At 44.2% G+C, this 24231-nt stretch overlaps 2 protein-coding genes and 1 pseudogene across 2 annotated transcripts; all 3 read right to left on the bottom strand.

The window, feature by feature from the left end:
- Positions 1-4647: 4647 nt before the first annotated feature.
- LOC119846447 (olfactory receptor 51G2-like) lies at positions 4648-5613 on the bottom strand. The gene has a single exon (XM_038380125.1). The coding sequence runs from the start codon at positions 5611-5613 to the stop codon at positions 4648-4650; it is 966 nt and encodes a 321-aa protein (XP_038236053.1).
- A 4847-nt stretch (positions 5614-10460) lies between these two features.
- LOC119846358 lies at positions 10461-11463 on the bottom strand (annotated as a pseudogene).
- Positions 11464-22435: 10972 nt separating this feature from the next.
- Positions 22436-23998, bottom strand: LOC119846307 (putative olfactory receptor 52P1). The gene is made up of 2 exons (XM_043502936.1): positions 23869-23998; positions 22436-23409 (listed from the first exon to the last, which is right to left on the bottom strand). The coding sequence occupies exon 2, from the start codon at positions 23363-23365 to the stop codon at positions 22436-22438; it is 930 nt and encodes a 309-aa protein (XP_043358871.1). The 5' UTR covers positions 23366-23409; positions 23869-23998.
- Positions 23999-24231: the final 233 nt, after the last annotated feature.

Raw genomic sequence — 24231 nt, 5'->3', positions numbered from 1 at the left:
TTCAGCACAGTCGAATTTCTCAGCCATGTAAAGAAATCATAATCTAACGCATCTCTAGCTAGATTACTTACTACGTTCTAAGACTCCATTCCTGTTCTGTCCCCGGCAAAAGCATCACACAGACAGACCCAGACCCTTTGTTTCTCCCTCTCTCCAGCTTTGAAAGTATCTTGTCTCCTCATTGGTCATTGTGGTCAGGTGCCAGCGAGGTTATCCTAACTTCTTAACCCTTTAGAGGTGAAAGGATTTTTCCTCTGGCCAGGAGGGATTTTAAAGGTGTTTACCCTTCCCTTTACATTCATGACAGTCATATTCCAATGTAAATGAGAAAGACTGAGACACAACTTTGCTTAACCTAGTGTCCGTAGTTCACTTTCTCTCCTTCTTTGGACTTTGTGCCACTTAATAGTCTCTGGCATTTGCATGCCTCTGCTCTTTATTTGGTGTCTTGCTCCTATTACCTGGCCCAGCTGTGGGACTCTTCCTGGTGTTTTTCACTGGCCAGCGGTAGGGGCCTCTGTGGAACGGGTGTTGGGGGTAGACGAGAGGAGAGGAGGCACTCGGCGAGCAGTAGGCGGGGGAGCCATGGAGGAGGGGTAGTGGAGGACAGGAGGGAGTCAGCGAGTGGTGGCTGGCCATCATTGGAGGCGGGGCGGGGAGGAGAGGAGGGACTCAGTCAGTGGTGAGTGGGAGAGTCCAGGGGGATGGGGTAGAGGAGAGGATGGACGCAGGAAGCGGCAAGCGTGGGTCCGTGGAGGAGGAGAGTCAGTGAGTGGTGGGTGGTGGGCCACAAGGGTTGGAGGAGGGGAGAGACTCAGTGGGTGGCAGGGCCTCTCGGAGGAGAAGAGGAGGCACTCCGTGAGAAGCGGCAGGTGGCAGGGGCCTCAGTGGAGGGTGGAGCAGGGACAGGAAGAGGTGGAGCATGGGCAGAGCCATGGAGAAAAGCAGAAGGGTCCTTGGGGCAGAGCCCAGGAGGGGTCACCACGGCTCAGGTGTCCGCACTCTCAAAGGCGGCGGGTGAGGGTCCTATTATACCCACCACCTATGTAAGGTGGCCCTCCCTGGGCCACTTCCTACCACCACCCTGCGAATGTCCAAAGGTCTGCATCTGGGGTAAGGCAGCAGGACGGGTGCCTGCTCACCCAAGGCACTTTCTGGCGGTTACATGTAGCAACCTACTCTCCTACTCTCTTGGGAAGCAGCTGCCTCTTTCTGTGGTATGGCCGAACCACCCGGGGCCAGCTCAGTCCAAGGGCTCTCCCCTGCTGGGATAGTCCAAACAACAAATAAAGGGGATCAATCAAGTCCAGCTTTCATATGAGAGATGAACGATTTCCTCTCAGGCTGTCCCTGCAGCGCCTCCCTTCCTTCAGGGAGGGATCTTTGGGCCGTTGTTCAGGGGGAGATTCTGCCTTCCCTCCGATCCTCTCCCCTGCACCTGCCTGTAGCAGGTCGGCTCTGCCACAAATGAGCTGCTCCCCTGCCTTTCTGCCTTAATCAAGCACTTCTTTTTGGACTTGATTTGTCTGCCCCATTTTCCTGATCATTTACTTGCTGTATGTTTGGCTTCTTTAAACTCATTTTGAACTGTAGCTACAAGTTCAGTGGCTTTTATTTCAGGGCCAAATAAACAATGTCCGGTTTACTACTCTAACCTCATGAGACAATAGTGCAGAAAAAAGGATTTTTCTGGTTCCAGTGTCTGAGAAGCCGTCTTGTGCAGTGATGTTATATTCACCTTACGCAGAAAGTGTGCTCCCCAAAGTTACACTTTTCAGCTTTCACCATTTATATGAAGATTTTACAAGGTACACATGTCTTTAAACGTCACTAAAATCCAACCCATCAGTTTGTCCCAGTTCCCCAATGTAAGCGGGGGAATGGTCCTGCTATTCTGGGGAACTTTCCTGGCTTCTGCACTTCCCTGGTGGAAGTGGTTAGCCAAAGAGTCTGAATCCTCACTTCCACTCCCTTTACCCAGAGTCTTGCCTGACCTCAAGGACTCCCCTTCCACTCTCCTGTGTGGCAGAGTCCATGTAATGGCGACACAGCTGGGCCCAGGATTCCTGGGAGACAGAACCCCCAGTCTCATCGTGGGGGCTAGGGTGTTCCCTAGGACAGGGGCTAGGGTGTTCCCACTCCTGGGTACTCTCTTCATACCAGACCCTTCTCTAACCCACTGATCACTACATTAAGTTCAAACTAAATATAATTTATTAAACAGCAGCTGTAAAAGAATGAAAAAATGGGAAATGTTTGAGGAAACAAGGAACCCCGCTCTGTGGGCTTGGGAAACACCACCAACAGCCATCTCTGGGATGTAAGAAATGTTCCCAATTTGTTCCTCACACGTCCCCGGCCTAGTGCCCAGGCCCTGGCTGCTCTGTGGTGATACTGCAGGTAAGGAGCCTGCTCTGGCGGTGGCTACACGCCCTCAGACTCCAGGTGGCAGGACCTTTCTTCCCAGCATTTGTCCTCCCAGCAGATTCACATCCCACCTTCTGAGTCCAGCCTTCAATGACGTCTTCCCTAGTGACATCTCCCTGTGCTGGACCGTTTGCAGATGTCCCCACCTGGCTCTCCCCAGCTGCTCATTGTGCTTGGCTGCCGTGTTACTTGTGACATGGCTGGCACCCACTATCTTGGCTCTGGCCCACACAGATCATCTGGCTTTCTTTCTCTCCCCAGGCGATACTCTCCTTGTGATCAGAAGAAGTGCTTGAGTTGGAGCCCTCTCTGTTTAAAAGTTGTAGGGTTTCCAACTTGACTTTGGAACAAAAATGCCCCCTCTGTTGCAAAGGATCTGGAACAGGGCTGGGTACCTGGCCCACTGCCTCTAGAACTTGGAGATAGGTCTAGTTCCTAGACAGGCACCCAAACTGCAAAAGACATGGGCACTAATCAGCACTCTCAGGAGAGGGAGAGAGAGAGCAAGAGAGGGCCTTTGAATCTATGAAGATGAGTATAGCAGACTGTGCAGAACAGATTAACAGAAGGCTTCATGGTATGCAGATTTCATTAATGAAGGGCATATTAAGAGAAGGTTTTCAACAAATAAGTAAATAATAACAATTATTTACTATTAAGAGCAAAGTAAAAATGCTGAAAAATTATATTTTATTATGGTGGCATCAACAGTGAAGCCACAGTTAAAGTTGAGTCAAGTTTTGCTCTTAGAGCAGGGATTCAACTTCTGTATATATGAAATATGGTGTAGCCTTAGCCAACACGGCAACACTTACTCTCTGAGTGCAGAATGAGTTTTCAGAGAAATTAAAAGTCAACCTGCTAAGTAATTTAGGAATGCATACACATAGTCTTCCTCCCTTAAAACTCCTTCTTCCTTATACGTATTCCACTGAACACCATAATTCCCTGGACAAAACAGGATACTTTATTCAAGAAGGAGAAGCTTTAAGGGTACAGGACTGCAGTTTTGCTAACTGGGATTTTTGTGGGGCAAACAATACAATCTTTCCTTTTGGGAGGCTGTGACCATGGTCGCTGGAGGGGCTATACTGAGAATGCTCAATCAGGGCAAACTGCAAGGAATAGGGCAGACAATCTCCAAAACTGATGGCTTATTCTTATAATTGATTCACCAAAACAGTAACCAAACAGCTTCTATAGTGCCTTCCTGGTTACCAAGAAGCCAAAATACAGTTCTCTTTAAGCAATCTAGCCTTTGGCTCCCATCCACACAGCCAAGTACATCTATTAAGGGTTATATAAAATTTTATTCACCATCTGTAAAGTTCTACTACTCTCAAGAGATTGGACACATTTCACACTAGGTCAAATACACACTTACAGACAATTCTTATTTACAAATCTAAGATTTATTTAAAAGGAAAAGAAAGAGAGTTATTGTGGTAAAAGATTGTTATACATACAGATATCAATCCAGTTCACAGGTCAGTTTCAAAGCAGAAATTCCATGAGAATTGCAGGGCTAATCCAGAAGTCCTCCATCTTGTTACTTGAACATCCCCTGACAAAGGTTAAGCAGATCTGAGATAGTAAGGATCAGGCCCAAAAGTCCCTTTATAGCTGAAGTTCAGCTGATTAGCCTCTTGTCCGCAAATGATCACAGCAGGCCTTCCTTGGATGAAGAATATGTAATGTGCATTTTTGCTTTGAAATAAATCTTTATTTCCTATGTATACATTGATAACTAGCAGCATTGATTAGCATAAGGCCATTAACCATTGAAATGGTTCACAGATAGTTTACTACAAACTTCAAAGAGAAATAAAGACAATGATATTATTATACCACAAGTTTCATCTAAATGGTAGTATCCCCTTTTGAACTCTGAATCAAGAGAATAGGTAATGAAACATGACTGAAAGGAACTGAAATTTATCATCTACAAGCTAATTTGGTCACATTGTTGAACTTGTAATAAGATATAGGTAAACCCAGAGAAATACAATTAGTATCTACTTTCAATTCTCTAGCAATACAGGCCTATATTTCAAGAACTCTAGTATATTAACCGTGGCTTTGTTAGCTATCCATGAGGAACAGCCCTGTTTACAATTTCAGTACTTTTCTAATATGTCCTTAAGGATTACTTTTAGTGATAGAGGCACTTGGACACCACGGGCCATATTGTTCCCAGAGAGACAGATTAGACAGACCAACTCAGTGCCCCCATTGCAGTCTGTTAGTGAAATAGTTTTGAAAGATCTTCTTGATCCATTTACGAATCTCTTTGGTTTTTATGCTGTATACAATGGGATTGAGCACCGGGGGGAAGAGGAGGTGGAGATAAGACAGAAGAATTTGACTCTGAGGAAAAGCCTTTTTCTTGAGCCTTTGAATCATAGACAAACTGATCAGTGGGATGTAGAAAAGCAGGGTGACACAGACGTGGGAGACACAGGTGTTCAGAGCCTTGACACGCTCTTGCCAGGACGTGATACTCAGTACAGTCTGAAGGATCATGATGTAAGACAAGACAATGAGCACTGAGTCTAATCCCAGAGAAGAAAAGAGAATAAACAAACCATAGAAGCTGCTGGGTGTAGTGTCTGCGCAGGCCATCTTCATCACATCTGCATGCAAACAATATGAATAAGAGAGAGGTTGGATCTTGCTGTAAGGCCACCTCTTGAGAAGAATGACAGCTGGAATATTCAAACCACTACCCCTGATTATTATCGCCAGCCCTATGATTCCTATCCTTGCACTGGTTAAAGTCGAAGCATATCTTAGCGGGTGGTGTATTGCAACAAAGCGGTCAAATGCCATGGCTACTAGTACAGAAGATTCCATGAGGAGGAAAGTGTGAATAAAGAAAATTTGGGTCAGACAGACATCAATGCCAATTTCTCTGGTATTAAACAGGAAGACGCTGAGCATTGTTGGCAAGGTGGAAACAGATAAGCCAAGGTCGGTGACAGACAACATAGAAAGGAACAAGTACATGGGCTGATGGAGATTCTGCTGTGTCTTGATCACAAACAGAATCAGACTGTTTCCTAGAATTGCAATGAGGTACATGGAACAGAAAGGGATGGAGATCCAGGGGCCATCAGCTTCCAGCCCTGGGATGCCTGCCAGGATGAATGTTGCAGGACTGATGTTGGTTTCATTGCAGGTTGGCATGATGTACTGGGGAGGTTCTGGTCAGTTTATTAAATCACATCCCCTACAATTAAAAGCAACATTATTAAAAATGTGACACCATGATAGAAAATATGTCCCATCCTGCCCCCACTCTTCAGACAGGTTGGAGTCAGTACTTTGATCAGTTATAAAATTCCGTTACTAATAATATCCTGTTCTCATACAGAACTTTGCATTTATAAATCTCAAAGTGATTTACAAAAGAGCACAAGTATCAGTGGGTCTGATTCAAAGCCCGTTGACACTCATAAGAAGGAGGATTCAGATCCTTATTTAACTGAGGGGAAATCTAAAGCACAAAACGGTATGCAACTTATGCAAGGTCACTCAAGAGATCAGTGACAGAACTCAGGTCTCCCAGCTCTCAGCTGAGTGCCCCTTCACTAGACTAGACCACACCCTCTCCCCTAGATGGAGCTTGGCATATGAAGACTTGTATGAACTCATTATTAAAGGGAACATAAGAAAATCAGAATGGACCTGAACCAAAACTTTGGATCAGAACACTCATACATTCTGGAACAAGGCTTCAGTCTGGATCCAGATCTCAACTGTTTAGCTTGGGTCCGTGATAAAAAAGTAAATGGTTTAGTTATTTAAAAATCCTGTGAGAGGAGAACAATTATGTGTATTGTGAATGGTCCATGGGCTGAGAAGCGTTCATACAAACTACTAGTGATGACTGACCATGACTTGTCCAAAGCCACACAAGGAGGCTGTGGTAGAACAGGGAACAAAATCCAACTCTGCTGTGTTTTAGCTGTAAATTAAGGCTGCCCTTGCTGTTGTACATGATGTTATTATTGGAGCGGGAGGGGATGAAAAGAAAAGGAGCCTCTGAAGACTGTGAATGTTAGCTATGTACTATCTTCATTCTCAATGCCTCCTTTGCTCACACGGAGTGAGATCCACCCTGTGCAGAGAGCCAGCGTTCCTCAACCTGGAGATTTGCCATGTGCAAAGATTACTGTGAAAACCCTCTCTCCTCAGTTCTATGCATGACTCCAAGGGACATCAATAGGCCAAACAGGCCCTTACCCAGCAAAACCCTCACTGAAATTAAATTTTGTTGGAGCAAAGACAAAGAGCTCCATTTTCCCACTGATGGTATCCTAGCAGACACTCCAGGGGTGTTATATGCCAAACAAGCACCATGCCTCCAGAAGCTGCAGGAAATGCAGGGAGAGCAAGTCACGCTTACAGAGGTTACAGCACAGTCTCCCATTGGCTAGAAACTATGGTCAGATTATTCAGTATTTGCCACTCCAGGGTTAATTGCCCCCTTTCCTGTTAAGAGTCTGGTGCTAGTGACTGTCAGTCAGGTTATGGGATAGATAAGACAGATAGACCACAGCTGGGATGTGCTATGGCCATGCCTAGGCTCCTTGTTACCATACACAGCCCGGGCAAGTGCCACAGGGAGTTAAAAACACAAGCTGGCTTTCACTGGGATTTGTGTTCTTCACTCATGGAAAATTCCACGCTACATGGGTAATGTTTGCACCATCTGGGCCCCCTGATTGCAAGCACCACAAGGGAGGGACCTGTCTTCCTAGGAGTTTGGGTCCTATATACAATAACGAATAATGATGCTGATCATAAAAATGTGCAGGTCTCATTGGTTACAGATTAAACATTTCAAGCAGTTGAGACTGCCTGTTCATAGAAGTGAAATAACTACAGTATGATCAGCGCACTTACCAAAGCCACAAAAGTAGACGCTGGCGAGTGTTCATCCTTGACTCCTGAGGAAGCAGAGCTTGAACAGCCTGGGCAGTAGCATTCCCTCTCTCTGTCAGGCATGCAGTGTAGAAATGTTTATAGCCCAGTGGGTAAAAGCTCTAGAGGATCAGATAATCAATTGGGAATCACTGTTGATCACATTGTTACACGTTTGAGCTTGACCAGCACAAATGGAAAATACTTAAAAGGTGAATGATTTGACGTATTTCTGCACCGACGGGGTGCACCTTCCGGGATTTAGGGGTAACCCAATTCACAAGATGTTTTGCAATATTCAGCAATCGCCCATCTCAGAGCTGGGGTAAATGGTGTAACTGCACGAGTCAGGGGACTGGCACTGCCTTGCTTTCGGTCAGAATTTGACCCTGATTTTTTTTTTCCTCAAAGAGACGTTAGTTCTTATGAAGGTGCCAGATTGACAGACCTGGAGATGCCTGTGCTTTAAGGAGCCAAAATTCCACCCGTACTGTTGTGGATCGACACCACCAAGTGTGTACTGTTCGGCACGTGGGCGAGTGAACTTGTAGTCTTTCCATTACCTGGATTTGAAACAATTTATTTTATTGTGCAACTTAAACAAAGCAGCCAGATCTCCCCACAGTTCCAGGGAATCTCCCACAGCCCCCTGGTATATTCTGCAGCCACAACATTCATCCTCCTAGGAACAGCCAAAGCAATCTCTACATCTATCCATTCTCTTCCCTACTCCATCAAGCCCTGCTCCAACCATGATTATGCAGCCTCTTCTCAAGCCCAGTAATCCTCTCTCCCCGATCCCCTCCTTGCCCTGTCACCCATTTCCCCACTCCAGGCCCCAGAGCCTTCATCCTGCCCTCCCAGTCCCTCGGTTCTGCCCTGCAGCCCCCGTCCTTCTTTGTCTGTGTTTTCAGAGTCCATGTAATGGTGACACAGCTGGGCCCAGGATTCCTGGGAGGCTGAACCCCCAGTCTCATCATGGGGGCTAGGGTATTCCCTAGGACAGGGGCTAGGGTGTCCCCACTTCTGGGTACTCTCTTCACACCAACCCTTCTCTAACCCACTGATCACTACATTAAGTTCAAACCAAATATAATTTATTAAACAGCAGCTGTAAAAAAATGGGAAATGTTTGAGGAAACAAGGAAACCCGCTCTGTGGGCATGGGAAATACCACCAACAGCCATCTCTGGGATGTAAGAAATGTTCCCAATTTGTTCCTCACATGTCCCCAGCCTAGTGCCCAATCCCTGGCTGCTCTGTGGTGATACTGCAGGAGAGGAACCTGCTCCACTGAGCAAAGTTGCCTTATTTTCCTATGTCCAATTCTTCAGGAAGTCTGGAGGACAAACCAAATGTTTCCACTGGAAAGTTCTAATACAGGAAAGGTGCTGCAAGAATTGAGGACATTCTACTAGAGCTTATTGATGAGAGTTGTGAAACTGTGTTTTTGAGTACGGCACTGTGTTACCGTGGATTTCAGGGATGTGTACCCCAGAATATGATCAAGCCAATGGCAACCATAAGATGTGCACTCAGCCACTATGAATTAATAAAATAGAACATTACATACTTTTGGGTTAATTTTAAAGCAGAGTTTTAGATGCAAGGTCAAAATCTAGCTGGCAGTTTCTCCTAATCAGAATGGGAGGACTGGACATATAAGACAAGTAACAGAGTAGCAGCCGTGTTAGTCTGTATTCGCAAAAAGAAAAGGAGTACCCGTGGCACCTTAGAGACTAACAAATTTATTAGAGCATAAGCTTTCGTGAGCTACAGCTCACTTCATCGGATGCATTTGGTGGAAAAAACAGAGGAGAGATTTATATACACACACACAGAGAACATGAAACAATGGGTTTATCATACACACTGTAAGGAGAGTGATCACTTAAGATAAGCCATCACCAACAGCAGGGGGGGGAAAGGAGGAAAACCTTCCATGGTGACAAGCAGGTAGGCTAATTCCAGCAGTTAACAAGAATATCAGAGGAACAGTGGGGGGTGGGGTGGGGGGGAGAAATACCATGGGGAAATAGTTTTACTTTGTGTAATGACTCATCCATTCCCAGTCTCTATTCAAGCCTAAGTTAATTGTATCCAGTTTGCAAATTAATTCCAATTCAGCAGTCTCTCGTTGGAGTCTGTTTTTGAAGCTTTTTTGTTGAAGTATAGCCACTCTTAGGTCTGTGATCGAGTGACCAGAGAGATTGAAGTGTTCTCCAACTGGTTTTTGAATGTTATAATTCTTGACGTCTGATTTGTGTCCATTCATTCTTTTACGTAAGACAAGTAAATAAGTGAGAAATGAAGTTTATTGAAAGTTAGGAAAAGTGATGATCGAGTACGAGTCAGTATGACCTATCTGTTTTGTAGAAGTTATAAAAAATTAGATAATACAGTCTACTTTGGAGCAGTCCTCTGAAGCCATCTTGAGAGACATTTTTCCTGACACCCTTCCTCCCCGTCTGGTGAGCAACTGGCCACTGTGAATCTTTTGTCATTTACTAAATACCATTCCAGATGTTAGGTAAATATGTGGAATGTTCTAAACCTATTCCTTATGTCTCTGTGTGCTTAAATCTAATAAAAACCTCAGTTTTAGACAAGTGCATGCTTGCTTGCATTTAATCCTTGATCAGAGAGAATTTCTGTGTTCCCATTGCTTTATTTCTGACACCACCTGGTGTGAAATAGTTAAGTTGCCCGTTCTGGGGGTTCTGAACAATTTGGTAATGGAGTGCTGTGTTAAACTGCAACATCATCTTGGAGTCCAATAACTTACTGTTTTGCGCAGTCAAGTGTAGCTTGTCAAACTGATCAAGAAGTCTGTTCACACAGAGTCTAATGGAAAGCCACTTTGCATCAGAAAGATGCAGTATCTTCTAGTGGTCTGGATGTCACTGAAAGGCCGAGTGATAGGGTGTGTGGAGGTGGGGGAAGACAGGTGATGCTGAAAAAGATTGGGTGATGGTCAGAAAGAGGGAACTCAGAAACGGAGAGAGCAGTCCTTGGAGATGCAGTGATAAGATGTTAGATATAAGGTGCTTCTCAGACTCTGAACTTCTACAATGATAAGCTCAGACAAACTGGGACAGAGTGCCCTTGATTGATGAGGAAGTATCCTTTCCCCCTCTCATCACACAGGTTTAAAGTCAGTGGCCTCCAAGCAAGCATATTCTACAGGTGTATTTGCCCACTTTCTTGTGAAGCTCTTTGGTTTTGACACCATAAATGATAGGGTTGAGCATGGTGGGGAGGAGGAAATAGAGGTTAGCCATGATGATGTGAATGTGGGGAGCGATGCCCTGACCAAACCGGAGTGTAACAGTGGAGAAAAAGAAGGGAGGATAAGACATCATCATCACACAGATGTGGGCTGTGCAGGTGTTGAGGGCTTCTGGTGGGCTTTCTTGGAGGAGATTCTGAGGACAGCCCTGATGATCAGACCATAGGAGAGGGCAATGAGTGTCAAGTCTAACCCGTTGACTACAAATGGTATCACCAAGCCATACATCCTGTTCACTGTGATGTCCCCACATGACATCTTTGCCACAGCCGTGTGGTCATAGTATGTGTGGGGGATAATGTGGTTGGCACATATTGGAAGCCTGCTCAGGAGCAGGGGCAGGGGCAGAGTAAAGAGAATAGCTCTTATCAAACCCACTAGCCCTAGCTTAGCTATTTGTGCATTGGAGAGGATGGAGGTGTATCTCAGAGAGTTACATATGGCAACCTAGCGATCAAAGGCCATTGTCACAAGGAGACTGAGTGCATCACAGTACTCGCATGAAAGAAGAACCTCTGGGTGAGGCAGTCACCCACAGTAATAACTTCCAAATTGAACCAAAATATACACAGTGCCTTCGGCACAATGGAGGTACATGTGCTGATGTCTGTGAGCGCCAGCATGCAGAGCAGCAGGTACATCGGCTTGTGCAGGGTCTGCTCTTTGCCTACAACAAACAGAACCATGAAATTTCCCAACAGGCTGATAAAGTAGAACATAGAGAATGGGATTGAAATCCAGACAGGGGCAGCTTCCAGGCCAGGGATGCCCGTTAGGATAAATGATGAAGGATCAGAGGGGGTGAGGTTGAAATCTGCCATGACTTGGTTGATGCATTGATCAAGCTCATAAATGCTCAAGGTGCATGTGAAGGGATAGAAGCACAATGAGGGAGGTAACACACTTTATAACAAATAATACTGTAAATATTTTATAGTTATTAACAATCTAGAAAGAGAGGTGAGAAGTGAGGTGGCAACATTTACAGATCGCAGCACCTTATTTAGGTCATAGTCAAGTCCAGGGAAGCGTTTGGACATTTATATGAATAGTGAAACTGTCCAGTTACAACATGTCATAAATATAAAGGGAAGGGTAACCACCTTTCTGTGTACTGTGCTATAAAATCCCTCCTGGCCAGAGGCAAAATCATTTCACTTGTAAAGGGTTAAGAAGCTAAGGTAACCTCACTGGCACCTGACCCAAACTGACCAACGAGGGGACAAGATACTTTCAAATCTGGAGGCGGGGGACAAAGGGTTTTGTCTGTCTGTGTGATATCTTTTCCGGGAACCGATCAAGGATGCAAGCCCTTCAAGTCCTGTAAAGTTAGTAAGTAATCTAGCTAGAAAATGTGTTCAATATCCTTTTGTTTTTCTGGCCTGTGAAATTCGCTGTGCTGGAGGGAATGTGTATTCCGGTTTTGTATCTTTTTGTAACTTAAGGTTTTGTCTAGAGGGATTCTCTGTTTTGAATCTGTTTACCCAGTAAGGTATTTACCATCCCTGATTTTACAGAGGTGATTCTTTTACCTTTTCTTAAAATAAAATTCTTCTTTTACTAACCTGATTGATTTTTCATTGTTCTTAAGATCCAAGGGTTTGGGTCTGTGTTCACTTGTACCAATTGGTGAGGATTATTTTCAAGCCTTCCCCAGGAAAGGGGGTGTAGGGTTTGGGGGGATATTGTGGGGGAAGATGTCTCCAAGTGGGCTCTTTTCCTGTTCTTTGTTTAAATTGCTTGGTGGTGGCAAAGTATCAGGTTTTTAACCTAAGCTGGTTCCCAAGGCAAGAAAGAAATCTGTGCCTTGGGGAAGTTTTAACCTAAGCTGGTAAGACAAAGCTTTAGGGGGTCTTTCATGCAGGTCCACACATCTGTACCCTAGAGTTCAGAGTGGGGAAGGAACCTTGACACAACAGCTACAGCTAAATCAATATTTTAGAAAGCCTATACACCAGGGGTGGCCAACCTGTGGCTTCAAAAGCACATGTGGTTCTTCAGAAGTTAAGATGTGGCTCCTAGTCTAGGCACCAACTCCAGGGCTGGAGCTACAGGCACCAACTTTCCAATGTACCAAGGGGTGCTCACTGAGACTGCCATGCCCTCACTCCTCCCCCCAGAGCCTCCTGCACGCCACAAAACAGCTGTTTGGAGGGGAGGGGGAGGCACTCATTGGCAGGGCTGCCGGTGGCCAGGAGGTGCTGGGAGCAGGATCGGGGAGCTGTTGGGGGAGCTGCTGATGTATTATTGTGGCTCTTTGGCAATGTACATTGGTAAATTTTGGTTCCTTCTCAGGCTCAGGTTGGCCACCCCTGCTATACACCCACGTGTTTTAAGGCACAAGAAAATCTCTAGCTGTTAGGCATTAGGGTGACACTCTCATGATTGTCAGGTCATCCCCTGAATCTACCCACTGCTGGGTTTTTTACACCTTCTTCTGCAGCACCTGAAGATGTCACTGTCAGAGAGAGGATACTGGACTAGATGGACCATAGCTCTGATCCATGATGCAATTTCTATGTTGAAAAGGAGCCAGGTTTCCACCATGGAAACAGAAATTATCAAGGTAGGCTATGACTTTGTGCTCAACAGAATGGGCACAAAGGTCACAAGGGTCTTGTATTTAGGGCTACAGGCCTGCACCGCTGTTACTTCGCTTTTGGTGAGACACTTTCTTGCAAGCACCCATATTTCTCTGAGACATAAGTTACAGGTGTTAACTAACAAGTGTAATCGGAGACAAGTGTCAGCAACTCAGCTGCTAACCCTTCTCATGCCTGAATATCTATGAAGTTTGCAGATGACACAAAAATTGGGGAATCGTAAATAATGAAGAGGACAGGTCACTGATTCAGAACAATCTGGATTTGTTGGTTAACTGGGTTGAAACAAACAATATGTGTTCTAACATAGCTATGTAGAGATCTATATCTAGGAACAAAGAATGTAGGTGATGCTTACACAATGGGAGAATATTGTGGGAAGCACGACTGTGAACAAATTAGGGGGTATGAAGGCACAATTAGTTAAACATGAGCTCCCAATGTAACCAGGTATCCGAAAGAGCCAATGTGATCCTGGGATGATAACCAGGGGAATCTCAAAGAGAGGCAGAGAAGTTATTTTACCTCTGTATTTGGCACTGGTGCGACTGCTGCAGAAATCCTCTGTCCAGTTCTGGTCTCCATGATTAAAGGTAATGTTGATACACCGAAGAGGGGTCAGAGAAGAGTCACAAGAATCAGTAAAAGATTAGAAAACCTGCCTTATAGTGATCATAGAATCATAGAACTGGAAGGGACCTCGAGAGATCATCTACTCCTGTCCCCTGCGCTAAAGGCAGGACTAAGTATTATCTAGACCTTCCCTGACAGGTGTCCAACATGCTTTTAAAAATCCCCAGTGATGGAGATTCCACCACCTCCCTAGGCAATTTATTCCAGTACTTAACCACTCTTACAGTTAGGAAGTTTTTCCTAATATCCAATCTAAACCGCCCCGCTGCAATTTAAGCCCATTGCTTCTTGTCCTATTCTCAAAGGTTAAGAAGAACAATTTTTCTCCCTACTCCTTGTAACAACCTTTTATGTCCTTGAAAATTGTTATCATGTCCCCTCTCAGTCTTCTCTTCTCCAGACTAAACAAACCCAATTTTTTCAATCTTCCCTCATAGGTCATGTTTTCTAGACTTTTAACCATTTTTGTTGCTCTTCTCTGGACTTTCTCCATTTTGGCCACATCTTTCCTGAAATGTGGCAACCAGAACTGGACACAATACTCCAGCTGACACCTAATAAGCGCAGAGTAGAGCGGAAGAATTACTTCTCGTGTCTTGTGTAAAATACTCCTGCTAATACATTCCAGAATGATGTTTGCTTTTTTTGCAACAGCATTACACTGTTCACTCATATTTAGCTTGTGATCCATTATGACCCCCAGATCCTTTTCCACAGTATTCCTTCCTAGGCAGTCATTTCCCATTTTGTATGTGTACAACAAATTGTTCTTTCCTAAGTGGAGTACTTTGCATTTGTCCTTATTGAATTTCATCGTATTGACTTCAGACCATTTCTCCAGTTGGTCCAGATCATTTTGAATTTTAATCCTATCTTCCAATGCCCTTGCAACCCCTCCCAGCTTGGTATCATCTGCAAACTTTATAAGTGTACTCTCTATGCCATTATCTAAATCATTGATGAATATATTGAACAAAACCGGACCCAGAACTGATTCCTGTGGGTCCCCACTCCTTATTCCCTTCCAGTATGACTGTGAACCACTGATAACTATTCTCTGGGAATGATTTTCTAATCAGTTATGCACCCACCTTATAGTAGCTCCATTTAGATGATAGACTCAAAGATTTTAATCTGCTAAATTTAATAAAGATGGTTTAGGCATGACTTGATAACAGCCTGTAAGTACCTGCACAGGGAACTAGTATTAATCAATAGGCTTTTTAATAGAGCATACAGAGGTGTAACAAGATCCAATGGCTGGAAGTTGAACTTAAAGAAATTCTGACTGGAAATAAGGTGTACATTTTTTTAAATGGTGAGAGTAATTCACCATTGGAACAATTTTCCAAGGGTCTTGGAGGATTCTTCATTGCTGAGAATTTTTAACTATTTCCAATACATTTGTAATTCCAATTTTACCAGGTAAGTCCCTTGATGTTTCTGACAATACTGAACATTTCAAGGCACTTTGCTGATGAATTCCTGCACAGATAGTTCTTCACATGAACCCCAGAAACTTTTCTGAACCCTCAGCACTAACTTTAATGCAGAAATAGGCAACTCACTGAAATCCCACTAATCAGTGAGGAAATCTCCTTACAGCGACAGGAAACCATGGCCCTGAGAATCAGTGTATGAATTTCATGTGTCTGACACTCGCCATGCTGGACAGCAACCTTTATGATTCTCCTGAACAGTCCTTGAGGACTCTCAGGTTGGCCAGGACTCCCAGACATTCCCTCAGCTCCATGAACAGCAGGTGGAGCAAAAAATAGAGCATGGAGATCTTGGTCAGTTTTATTGCCAATGAGGCACTGTGCTAATGCCCCAGATCAGTGGTTACAGGTGCACTAACACATGTATGCTAAAACAATGGACCGGCTCAGGGAAAGGTGGGACTTTCTATTCTCCCCTCATTCAGAGAAAGACATTGCCTCTGAGATACATCTTTATACACAGATGCAAACAAGTTAAGTATTACTCCTGATGTATCAGGGTGCCACCCTCTAATGTATTGAGGTGCCACCCATTGACGTATCCAGGAGCCATCCATTATCTTGTACATGTTAGTTTCATCAAACATCTCTATCCATTATGCCATTATCCTGACCTTATCCTTAAGATGGGTCAGCGCCTTCCTGTTATCTTTGAGTAATGGGTTTGGCATCGAGGTATTCTGGTATCAGCTTTCTGGAATGTGTTTGCATACATATCTAGTGCCTAGCACTACTTAGGAATGTGTGTTTCTGCAATATCAGCCCTGTTGCTGCCAGATTCTGTGAGCCGGGCCTGCCCCTTTCTCACAACGTAATTTTGCTTTATAGCTGCAAAGTTTTGACTACTTTAAACCAGGTCTCAGGCCTCACACCACGCCTCTACTGCAAGGGATCACATTTCAGGCCCTTTTCCTACTACACAGCCTAGCAACTGATGATGGCCTTCTTTTATGTGTGTAATGTACTGCCATCTGCACTATGTGTGGGAAATGATTCCATAAGCTATGGAACCAATAAGATATGGGACCAAAAACCATTTTCAATTGATCGTTGCAGCATAGTGCTGCATACCGCCGATGCAGTAGTAATATTTAGTCGATTAGCCTCTGAGAAGTAACTGCCACCCTGTGGAGGACAAATGATGTGACCCAAAATTAATTCAGGCCAAAGGGCACGGAAAAGGATTTCTTTTCCCAGGATACTGCCATCAACAGTATTTGCCAGTATCTCTTTGTGAGGTCTAAAGTGGATATATGTCTGGCAAATGTTCCCAAATGTTCTAGTAATTCATCTACTCTCTGCATCGAGTAAGCATCAAAGTTCAATATTGTTTTGGTCTCTCAGAAATCAGTGCGGAAACCAGTTGTACTATCCTTCATCAGAACTAGTACTATGGGACTTCTTTACTCACTGTGTGATTTCTTCACCACTCCCAGGGCCAAAATCACCTGGAGTTCATCTCACAAGGTATCCCACATTTTACAAGGGAACAGCCATGGAATTTCCCTGATCTGTTGCCATGGGGCCATTTCAGTATGGTGGTATTTTAGGTAGGTGTGCCCTGACGGGGTGAGAACACAGCTGTAAAGGAATCAAACAACTTCTACATCTGGATCTTTTCTTCGGGCTACCGTCCCTCCCCCATGCTTTCAGATGTTTCCAGGAGTTCTCTTGTGTGGGGAGGGAGGCCACTAGATAATGTCTCACCCCACCTTATGTAGAATTAACATAGAGTGGGAATATTTTGTTCCAAAACCAGTTCCCAGTCCACTACAGGTAACCAAAATGGAGTTCAGTGTCATGTGGTCTGTTCACATTCTTTTGCATGCCCTGTTGAATCATAGCAGCGATTATCCACAGGCCATCTGGAGTGATCTCAGGAAGGCTCACCAGGTGGGGGATAAGCTTCTCCAAACACCTATTGTTTCCCCTAATGGCCCATTACCCTGAATAGGCCCTTCACAACTCGTTGTCTATACTGGAAGCATTTTGCCTAGTAGGTGTCATTTAGGTGTAACTACATTTGAAATACAGATACACAGTCAATATTCATACCTTCACATACATAAATGGTACATGCACACCAATAGGATAATCCTTTTCAGCAAATCATAACTTTTCCAATGACACCTGACAAAACATATCTTGAACAAAATATATCATAACTATATCATAATAATACAACTATGAAGTATGTGGGGCACAGTGTCACAATGAGGTCATGAGGAGGATCCCCTCCTAGGCTTTTAAAAGATTCAAATGATAGCAATAAAGCACATTAGAAAACAGAATATCAACTATACATACAAAATGATACAGTCTAAATTATCTGTTACCACTCAAGAAAGAGATCTTGCAGCCATCGTAGAGAGTTCTCTGAAAACATCTGCTCAATGTGCCACAGCAGTCAAAAAAGTTAACAGAATGTTAGGAACTATTAGGAAAGGGACTGATAAGAACACAGAAAATATAATAATGCCTCTATATAAATACCACACCATGAATACTGCATGCAGTTCTGGTCACCTCATCTCAAAAAACATCTATTTGAAATGGAAAGTGTGCAGAGAAGGGCAACAAAAATAATTATGGGTAAGGAACAGCTTCCATGTGAGGAGATATTAAGAAGACTGACTTTTCAGCTTGGAAAAGAGACAACTAAGAGTGGATATTATAGAGATCTATAAAATTGTGACTGGTGTGGAGAAAGTGAATACGGAAGCTTTGTTTACTCTTTCACATAACAAGAGAACCAGCGGTCACCCAAGGAAATGAATAGGAAGCAGGTTAAAAACAAAGAAAAGAAAATACTACACACAACACACAGTGAACCTGTGGAACTCATTACCAGGCATGTTGCACTGTGAGCCCACATATAGAGTATCACATCCAGTTTTGGGCCCCCCACTTCATAAAGGATGTGGACAAACTGGAGAGAATCCAGTGGCAACAAAATGATTAGGGGGCTGGGGCACATGACTTATGAAGACTGGCTGAGGGAACTGGGCTTATTTGGTCTGAAGAAGAGAAGAGTGAAAGGAGATTTGATAGCAGCCTTCAACTACCGAAAGTGGGGTTCCAAAGAGGATGGAGCTAAACTGTTCTCAGTGATGGAAGATGACAGAACAAGAAGCAATGGTCTCAAGTTGCAGTCGGGGAGGTTTAGGTTGGATATTAGAAAAAAACTATTTCACTAGGAGGGTAGTGAAGCACTGGACTGGGTTACCTATGGAGGTGGTGGAATCTCCATCCTTAGAGGTTTTTAAGGCCTGGCTTCAGAAAGCCCTGGCTGGGATGATTTAGTTGGGGTTGGTCCTGCTTTGATCAGGGGGTTGGACTAGATGAGCTCCTGAGGTCTCTTCCAACCCTAATCTTCTATGATTCTTTGATTCTAAGGCCAAAAATATAACTGGTCCAAAAAAGAACTAGATAAGCTCATGGAGGATAGGTTCATGAATGGCTGTTAGCTAAGATGTTCAGAGATGCAACCCCATGCTGGGTGTCCCTGGCCTCTGACTGCAAGATGATGCAACTGAATGACAGGAGTTGGATCCCTCAATAATAACCCTGTTTTGTTATTTCCCTCTGAAGCACTTGGCATTGGCCCCTGTCAGAAGACTGGATACTGGAGTAAATGAACAATTGGTCTCACCCAGTGAGGCCATTCTTATGTTCTTATCTGAGTCTCCTTTTTATTCTCTGCTTACCGGACCTCATAACCGATGGGACCCACATGCCCCACTATCTCAAATGGTCCCTGACATTGAACCAGTAATTTTAACAGTAAACTTGGTGTTAGGGGCTTATTCCTTCACCCGCTCACTTCCCTGGTCCTTCTTGCATGAACAGAGAGCAATAATACCTGAAGTCCAAAGGTGCGAACAATTCGATGTTTATTGGGGTGAACTTTCAGCAAGCATGATTCCAGTTTCCTTCCTTAGTGTCCCCCTTCCCAGCTCTGACAACAAAGATCCTTACCTGTGTCCCTGTTCCCATTCCCTATTCCCATTCCCCCCTTTAGCAAAACATGATTCCAATTTCCCCACCCCCATTCCCCATTCCCTTTCCCCCCCTTTCTTCCTGATTGACTGCAGACTATATAGTAAAACTTGAGTTCTGCTTAGTTATACCATAACCAATCATTTTCCTGAAATTTAACTAACCAATCCTAACATATTGTAACATGATTAGCCAACTAATTATATCCCACCACCTTAATTAGTTCACACCCAGCAAAAGTAATTATACAGCAGACAGGAACAATCACAGAACCAGACAGAGATTACACAGACAAACAATAGGGAAGTGGAGACTACAGTGATAGAACAAACACAGAAATGAGGATTTCACATCCCAGCTATATGATAAGTGAGTTCTTGCCAGGCAGGATGCTACCAAACTAAGTTTCCTTTTACATTTTCTAGGCACTTCCCTTTCTCGGGAGGCGATAGGCGTTATCAGGACAGGATTGTATCCTAACAGCCCAATAGCACCTGATTTCAATGTGACTAGGTTGGGATGTGAGGAGGTGACCGGTCGCTTCCCAGCTTATGGCTGCCTCTGTTGTTTAGCCAAAGGCCTTAGTCTAAGCACAGGGCCTCAGACTGTTGCAGTGAGACGAGGCCCTTGCACCGGCAGACAGTGATTTCGATTCTTTCTTTTATTCCTCTAGAACTAGCCAAGTGATAAGGATACACCTACATTCTTAGAGTCTAGGCCTTTGCAGACAGGCCTGAATATCTATATCCTAACACTTGGTAATAACAATAACACCCAATCACTCAGTCTGAACACTTGCAGCTGGACCCCTTGATTATAGGCCTTCTCTGTACCTGTTGTGCATTTAGCAAAATTCTTCTAGAAAATGCCCACAGAGGCTTGAAGAGATTTCTCATTTAAAGAATGTATTGTACTATGTTCATTGCCTGGGGTCTTTGCTCTTTCATATTTCTGCAAGCAGGTCTGAAAAGCCTCAAGGCTGCTTCCCAGACAGCAGTTCAAAGGGAGAAAACTTGGAGCCTTGAGGCCTTCGTGATAGCAAAAAGGAGTTCGACCTTCACGGCCCTCCTGTCAGGCAACGTCTTCTTCCACTGGGCCTTCTTCCCATGGCCCCACCTTGCTCTCCCAGCTGCTCATCACGCTCGGCTGCCATGTTACAGTAGCATGGCCAGTGTCCACTACAGTGGCTCTTGCCCAACAGGTCCCTGCTGTAGCTCATCCCTGGCTCCCTGCTGGTTTGTGATGTGCTAGCTCCCGGCTCTGGTCTGCTTCAGCTCCACCTCCCCAGCCATGCCTCAGTACTGCTGTTCTGCCTCTGGCCCAGCTCTGCCTTCTGGGCTGCTTCTCTGGCCCCTCTGGTTCTGGCTGGGGTGGCCAAATTCCTACTGCATTAATAGCCCAAAGTCACTAAAAAATTCACCTAAAAGTCTATACATCAAATAACAAATGAAAGCTTTCTTTAGATACCTAGTACACGTTTGATTTTTTTAAAAGCTAGAAGCCCCAGTAGGAGTTCGTCCACATTATCAACAAACCTTTGAGATGACAACCAAATTCAAAATCAAAACCCCAGTACTGATACCTGTATTCCAATTGACGGTTGGCAGGTGTTTCAAACAATAAATGGTAAAAGATGGCATTAAAAGTAGCCCAAAATATATGTAATGAAAAAAACCCAATAACATTATTATATTATTTATTTCTAAATGCATTCAATGATGGTAATCAATGTCCACATTTTGTGTTGAATTATTTTGTTACTGTTAGTCTTTATATGGTTTATCCTCCAGGTTTCCTGACGGATTGGATGTAAAATAATCAGATAAATTTTGCTCACTGGATCACCATACATGTGATAAAGAAGTTCATCATTGTAGAGTTTCTTTCTTTTCTCTTTGGCTATCTGAAAGTATAGCTTCTGTTCATCAAACTGATCAAGAACCCTGTTCTCACAGGAACTAATGGAAAGCCACTTTGCATCAGAAAGCTGCAGTATCTTCTGGTAGTCTATGAGTTAGGGAAAGGCCGAGTGACGGGATGTGTGTGGCTGTGCGGATGAAGGGTGACAATGAAAGAGGTCAGGGGATGGTGAGAGAGAGGGAACTCAGCAAAGGAGATATTGCTATATAGTCTTGCTTGTCAGCCAGAGATAGAATTTTGAGTTTGACTTTTTGATACTCTTATATCTTATACTAATATGTGTGAACAAAGCAAAAAGACCTTGTGTGTGTTACTTCTGCCTGGCCAGATGGGTTTGTTAGTAAAATGGGAAGAGATAAGGGATAGAACTAAAAATGTTACAGGGTATAATGGGAGTATAATATCTGAGCATACACTGAAAGGCTGCCTGGCTCCTTTCTCAAGCCAAGGTCAAACAACTCATTAGAAGGGGCAAGGGAGATTGAGGGGGGGAGGCATAAAAAACACTAAAGCCAAAGAAAAGACTGGTGTTGGCCAGAACTCAGCCTCTCTCCTTACCCCTCCGATGGGATACAAAAGTAGTTGGATGAAGACCCAAATTCATGACTTTCCAAAACAGAACATGACCATAAGTTGTAAGGGGTGGGATTAGGGGTGTGCACTGCAGGTATATTTGGGCATGCGAAGGAGGAGGAGGTGGAAAAATGGGAATGGGGAACGGGGACACAGGCAAGGCTCTGCGGTGTCAGAACTGGGAAGGGGGACACGGGATAAAGGCTCTGTGGCATCAGAGCTGGGAACGGAACACTGGGTAACGGATTCTACCAGTGTGTAGAGCTCTGGACATGCTTGCTTGGAACTAACCCCAGTAAACATTGTATTGCCTGCACTTCGGACTTCTGGTCTTCTGCTTTCTGTCTGCATGACAAAAACCAGGGGACGGGTGAAGGGAAAGCCTTCTACAGGAGGGAGCAGTGTTTGGTGAGGAAGTGATAAGCCATTAGGTGTAAGGAACTTCTCAGACAGTGAACTTCCACAATGCTCCTCTCAGACAAACTGGGATAGAGCACACTTGATTAATGAGGTGGCATGCTTTCCCCCTTTTGTCACATAGGTTTAAAGTCAGTGGCCCCCGGTGATCACCTTTTGCAAGTGTATTTGCCCACTTTCTCGCAAAGCTCTTTGGTTTTGACCCCATAAATGATAGAGTTGAGCATGGTGGGGATGAGGAAGAAGAGGTCGGCCAAGATAATGTGAATGTGGAGAGCGATGCCCTGACCAAATCTCTGTGTCAGACTGGAGAAGAGGAAAAGAATACAAGACGTCAGCATCACACAGATGTGTGTTGTGCAGGTGTTGAAGGCTTTCGGGTAGGCCTTCTTGGAGGAGATTCTGAGGATGGCCCTGATGATCAGACCATAGGACAGGGCAACAAGCATCAGATCTAACCCAATGACAACAAAAGCCATCACCAGGCCATAAGTCCTGTTGACTGTGATGTCCCCACACGACATCTTCACCACAGCCATGTGGTCACAGTAATTGTGGGGGATAATGTGGTTGGCACAGAATGGCAGCCTCCTCAGGAGCAAGGGCAGAGGAAGAGCAAAGAGAACAGCTCTTACTAAAGCCACTAGCCCTAGCTTAGCTAGTCTTTTGTTGGTGAGGATTGTGGAATATCTCAGAGGGCTACATATGGCGACGTAGCGATTGAAGGCTATTGTCACGAAGATGGCTGAGTGCATAACAGAAACTGCATGAAGGAAGAACGTCTGGGTGAGGCAGTTAATTCCTTTCAAATTGAACCAAAATATACACAGTGCCTTTGGCACGACAGAGGTAGATATGCCTATATCTGTGATTGCCAGCATGGAAAGCAGCAGGTACATCAGCTTGTACAGGGTCTGCTCTTTACCTACAACAAACAGAACCGTGAAATTTCCCAAAAGACCGATAATGTATAATGTAGAGAAAGAGATGGAAATCCACATATATGCATCTTCCAGGCCAGGGATGCCCATTAGGATAAATGCTGAAGGGTCAGAGTGGGTGAAGTTGAAAGATGCCATGAGGTGGTCGATGCATCCATCAGGCTCAGAAATTCTCAAGGTGCCTGTGAAGTGAGAAAAGCACAGCAAGAGTGTTACACACTTTATAACAAATAGTTCAGTAAATATTTTATAGTTATTAACAATCTAGAAAGGGGTTGAGCAGTGATTGGCAACATTTGCAGATAGCTCCAGATTATTTAGGTGATAGTCAAGTCCAGAGAAGCCCTCAGAGGGAGCTAATCAAGCCTGGTGAATAGGCAGCATGATGGCAGATGAACTTCACTGGCAATAACTGCAACGTGCATGCCCATTGGAGGGAAAAGCTTTAACTCCTCAAGCATTTTACACGGTTCTAATTTAAAGTATGAACTCTGGACATGGACTGGGGTGTCATGGTACACAGCTCTGTGAAACCCTACTCACAGTGCAGAAACTAAGCAAAACATTGGGATCCTTGAGGAGTTGAATGGGGAATCATACAGAAAATGCAATGCCATGAGGTCTGTCAGTCAATTCTTTACCCTTCTCTGGACTCCTCTGTGTAGTATTGGACACCCTTCTCACACAGGATATTGCAGAACTAGAGGGGTCCAGGGAATGATCAAGGGCCTGGGAAAATTCTCATATGGAGACTGGGATTGTTACCTTACAAAAGAGAAATAAGAGCCGGTATGAGAACAGTCTATAAATTACTTGTAGAGAGTAGATCAGGAATGTTGTCTCCCTGTCTCATAACACAAGATCAAGAGGACATTCAATTAAACTGAAATGTCGTAAATTCAAAACAGATAAAAAAAAGAATGCTTTCTTCACTCAATGACTAATTAGACTGAGGAACCCATTACTACAAGAGATAATTGAGGCCATGAGCTAAGCAAGAATCA

The sequence above is a fragment of the Dermochelys coriacea genome, chromosome 1, assembly GCF_009764565.3.
Source record: "Dermochelys coriacea isolate rDerCor1 chromosome 1, rDerCor1.pri.v4, whole genome shotgun sequence".
NCBI classification, from domain to species: domain Eukaryota; kingdom Metazoa; phylum Chordata; order Testudines; family Dermochelyidae; genus Dermochelys; species Dermochelys coriacea.
Note: the sequence above shows the minus strand (reverse complement) of the source record. Positions and strands in the feature narration are given on the sequence as shown.

Excerpts from the sequence above, each read along its gene's own strand:
- LOC119846447 (XM_038380125.1), bottom strand. The coding sequence starts at position 5,613 with ATGCCAACCTGCAATGAAACCAACATCAGTCCTGCAACATTCATCCTG.
- LOC119846307 (XM_043502936.1), bottom strand. The coding sequence starts at position 23,365 with ATGGCATCTTTCAACTTCACCCACTCTGACCCTTCAGCATTTATCCTA.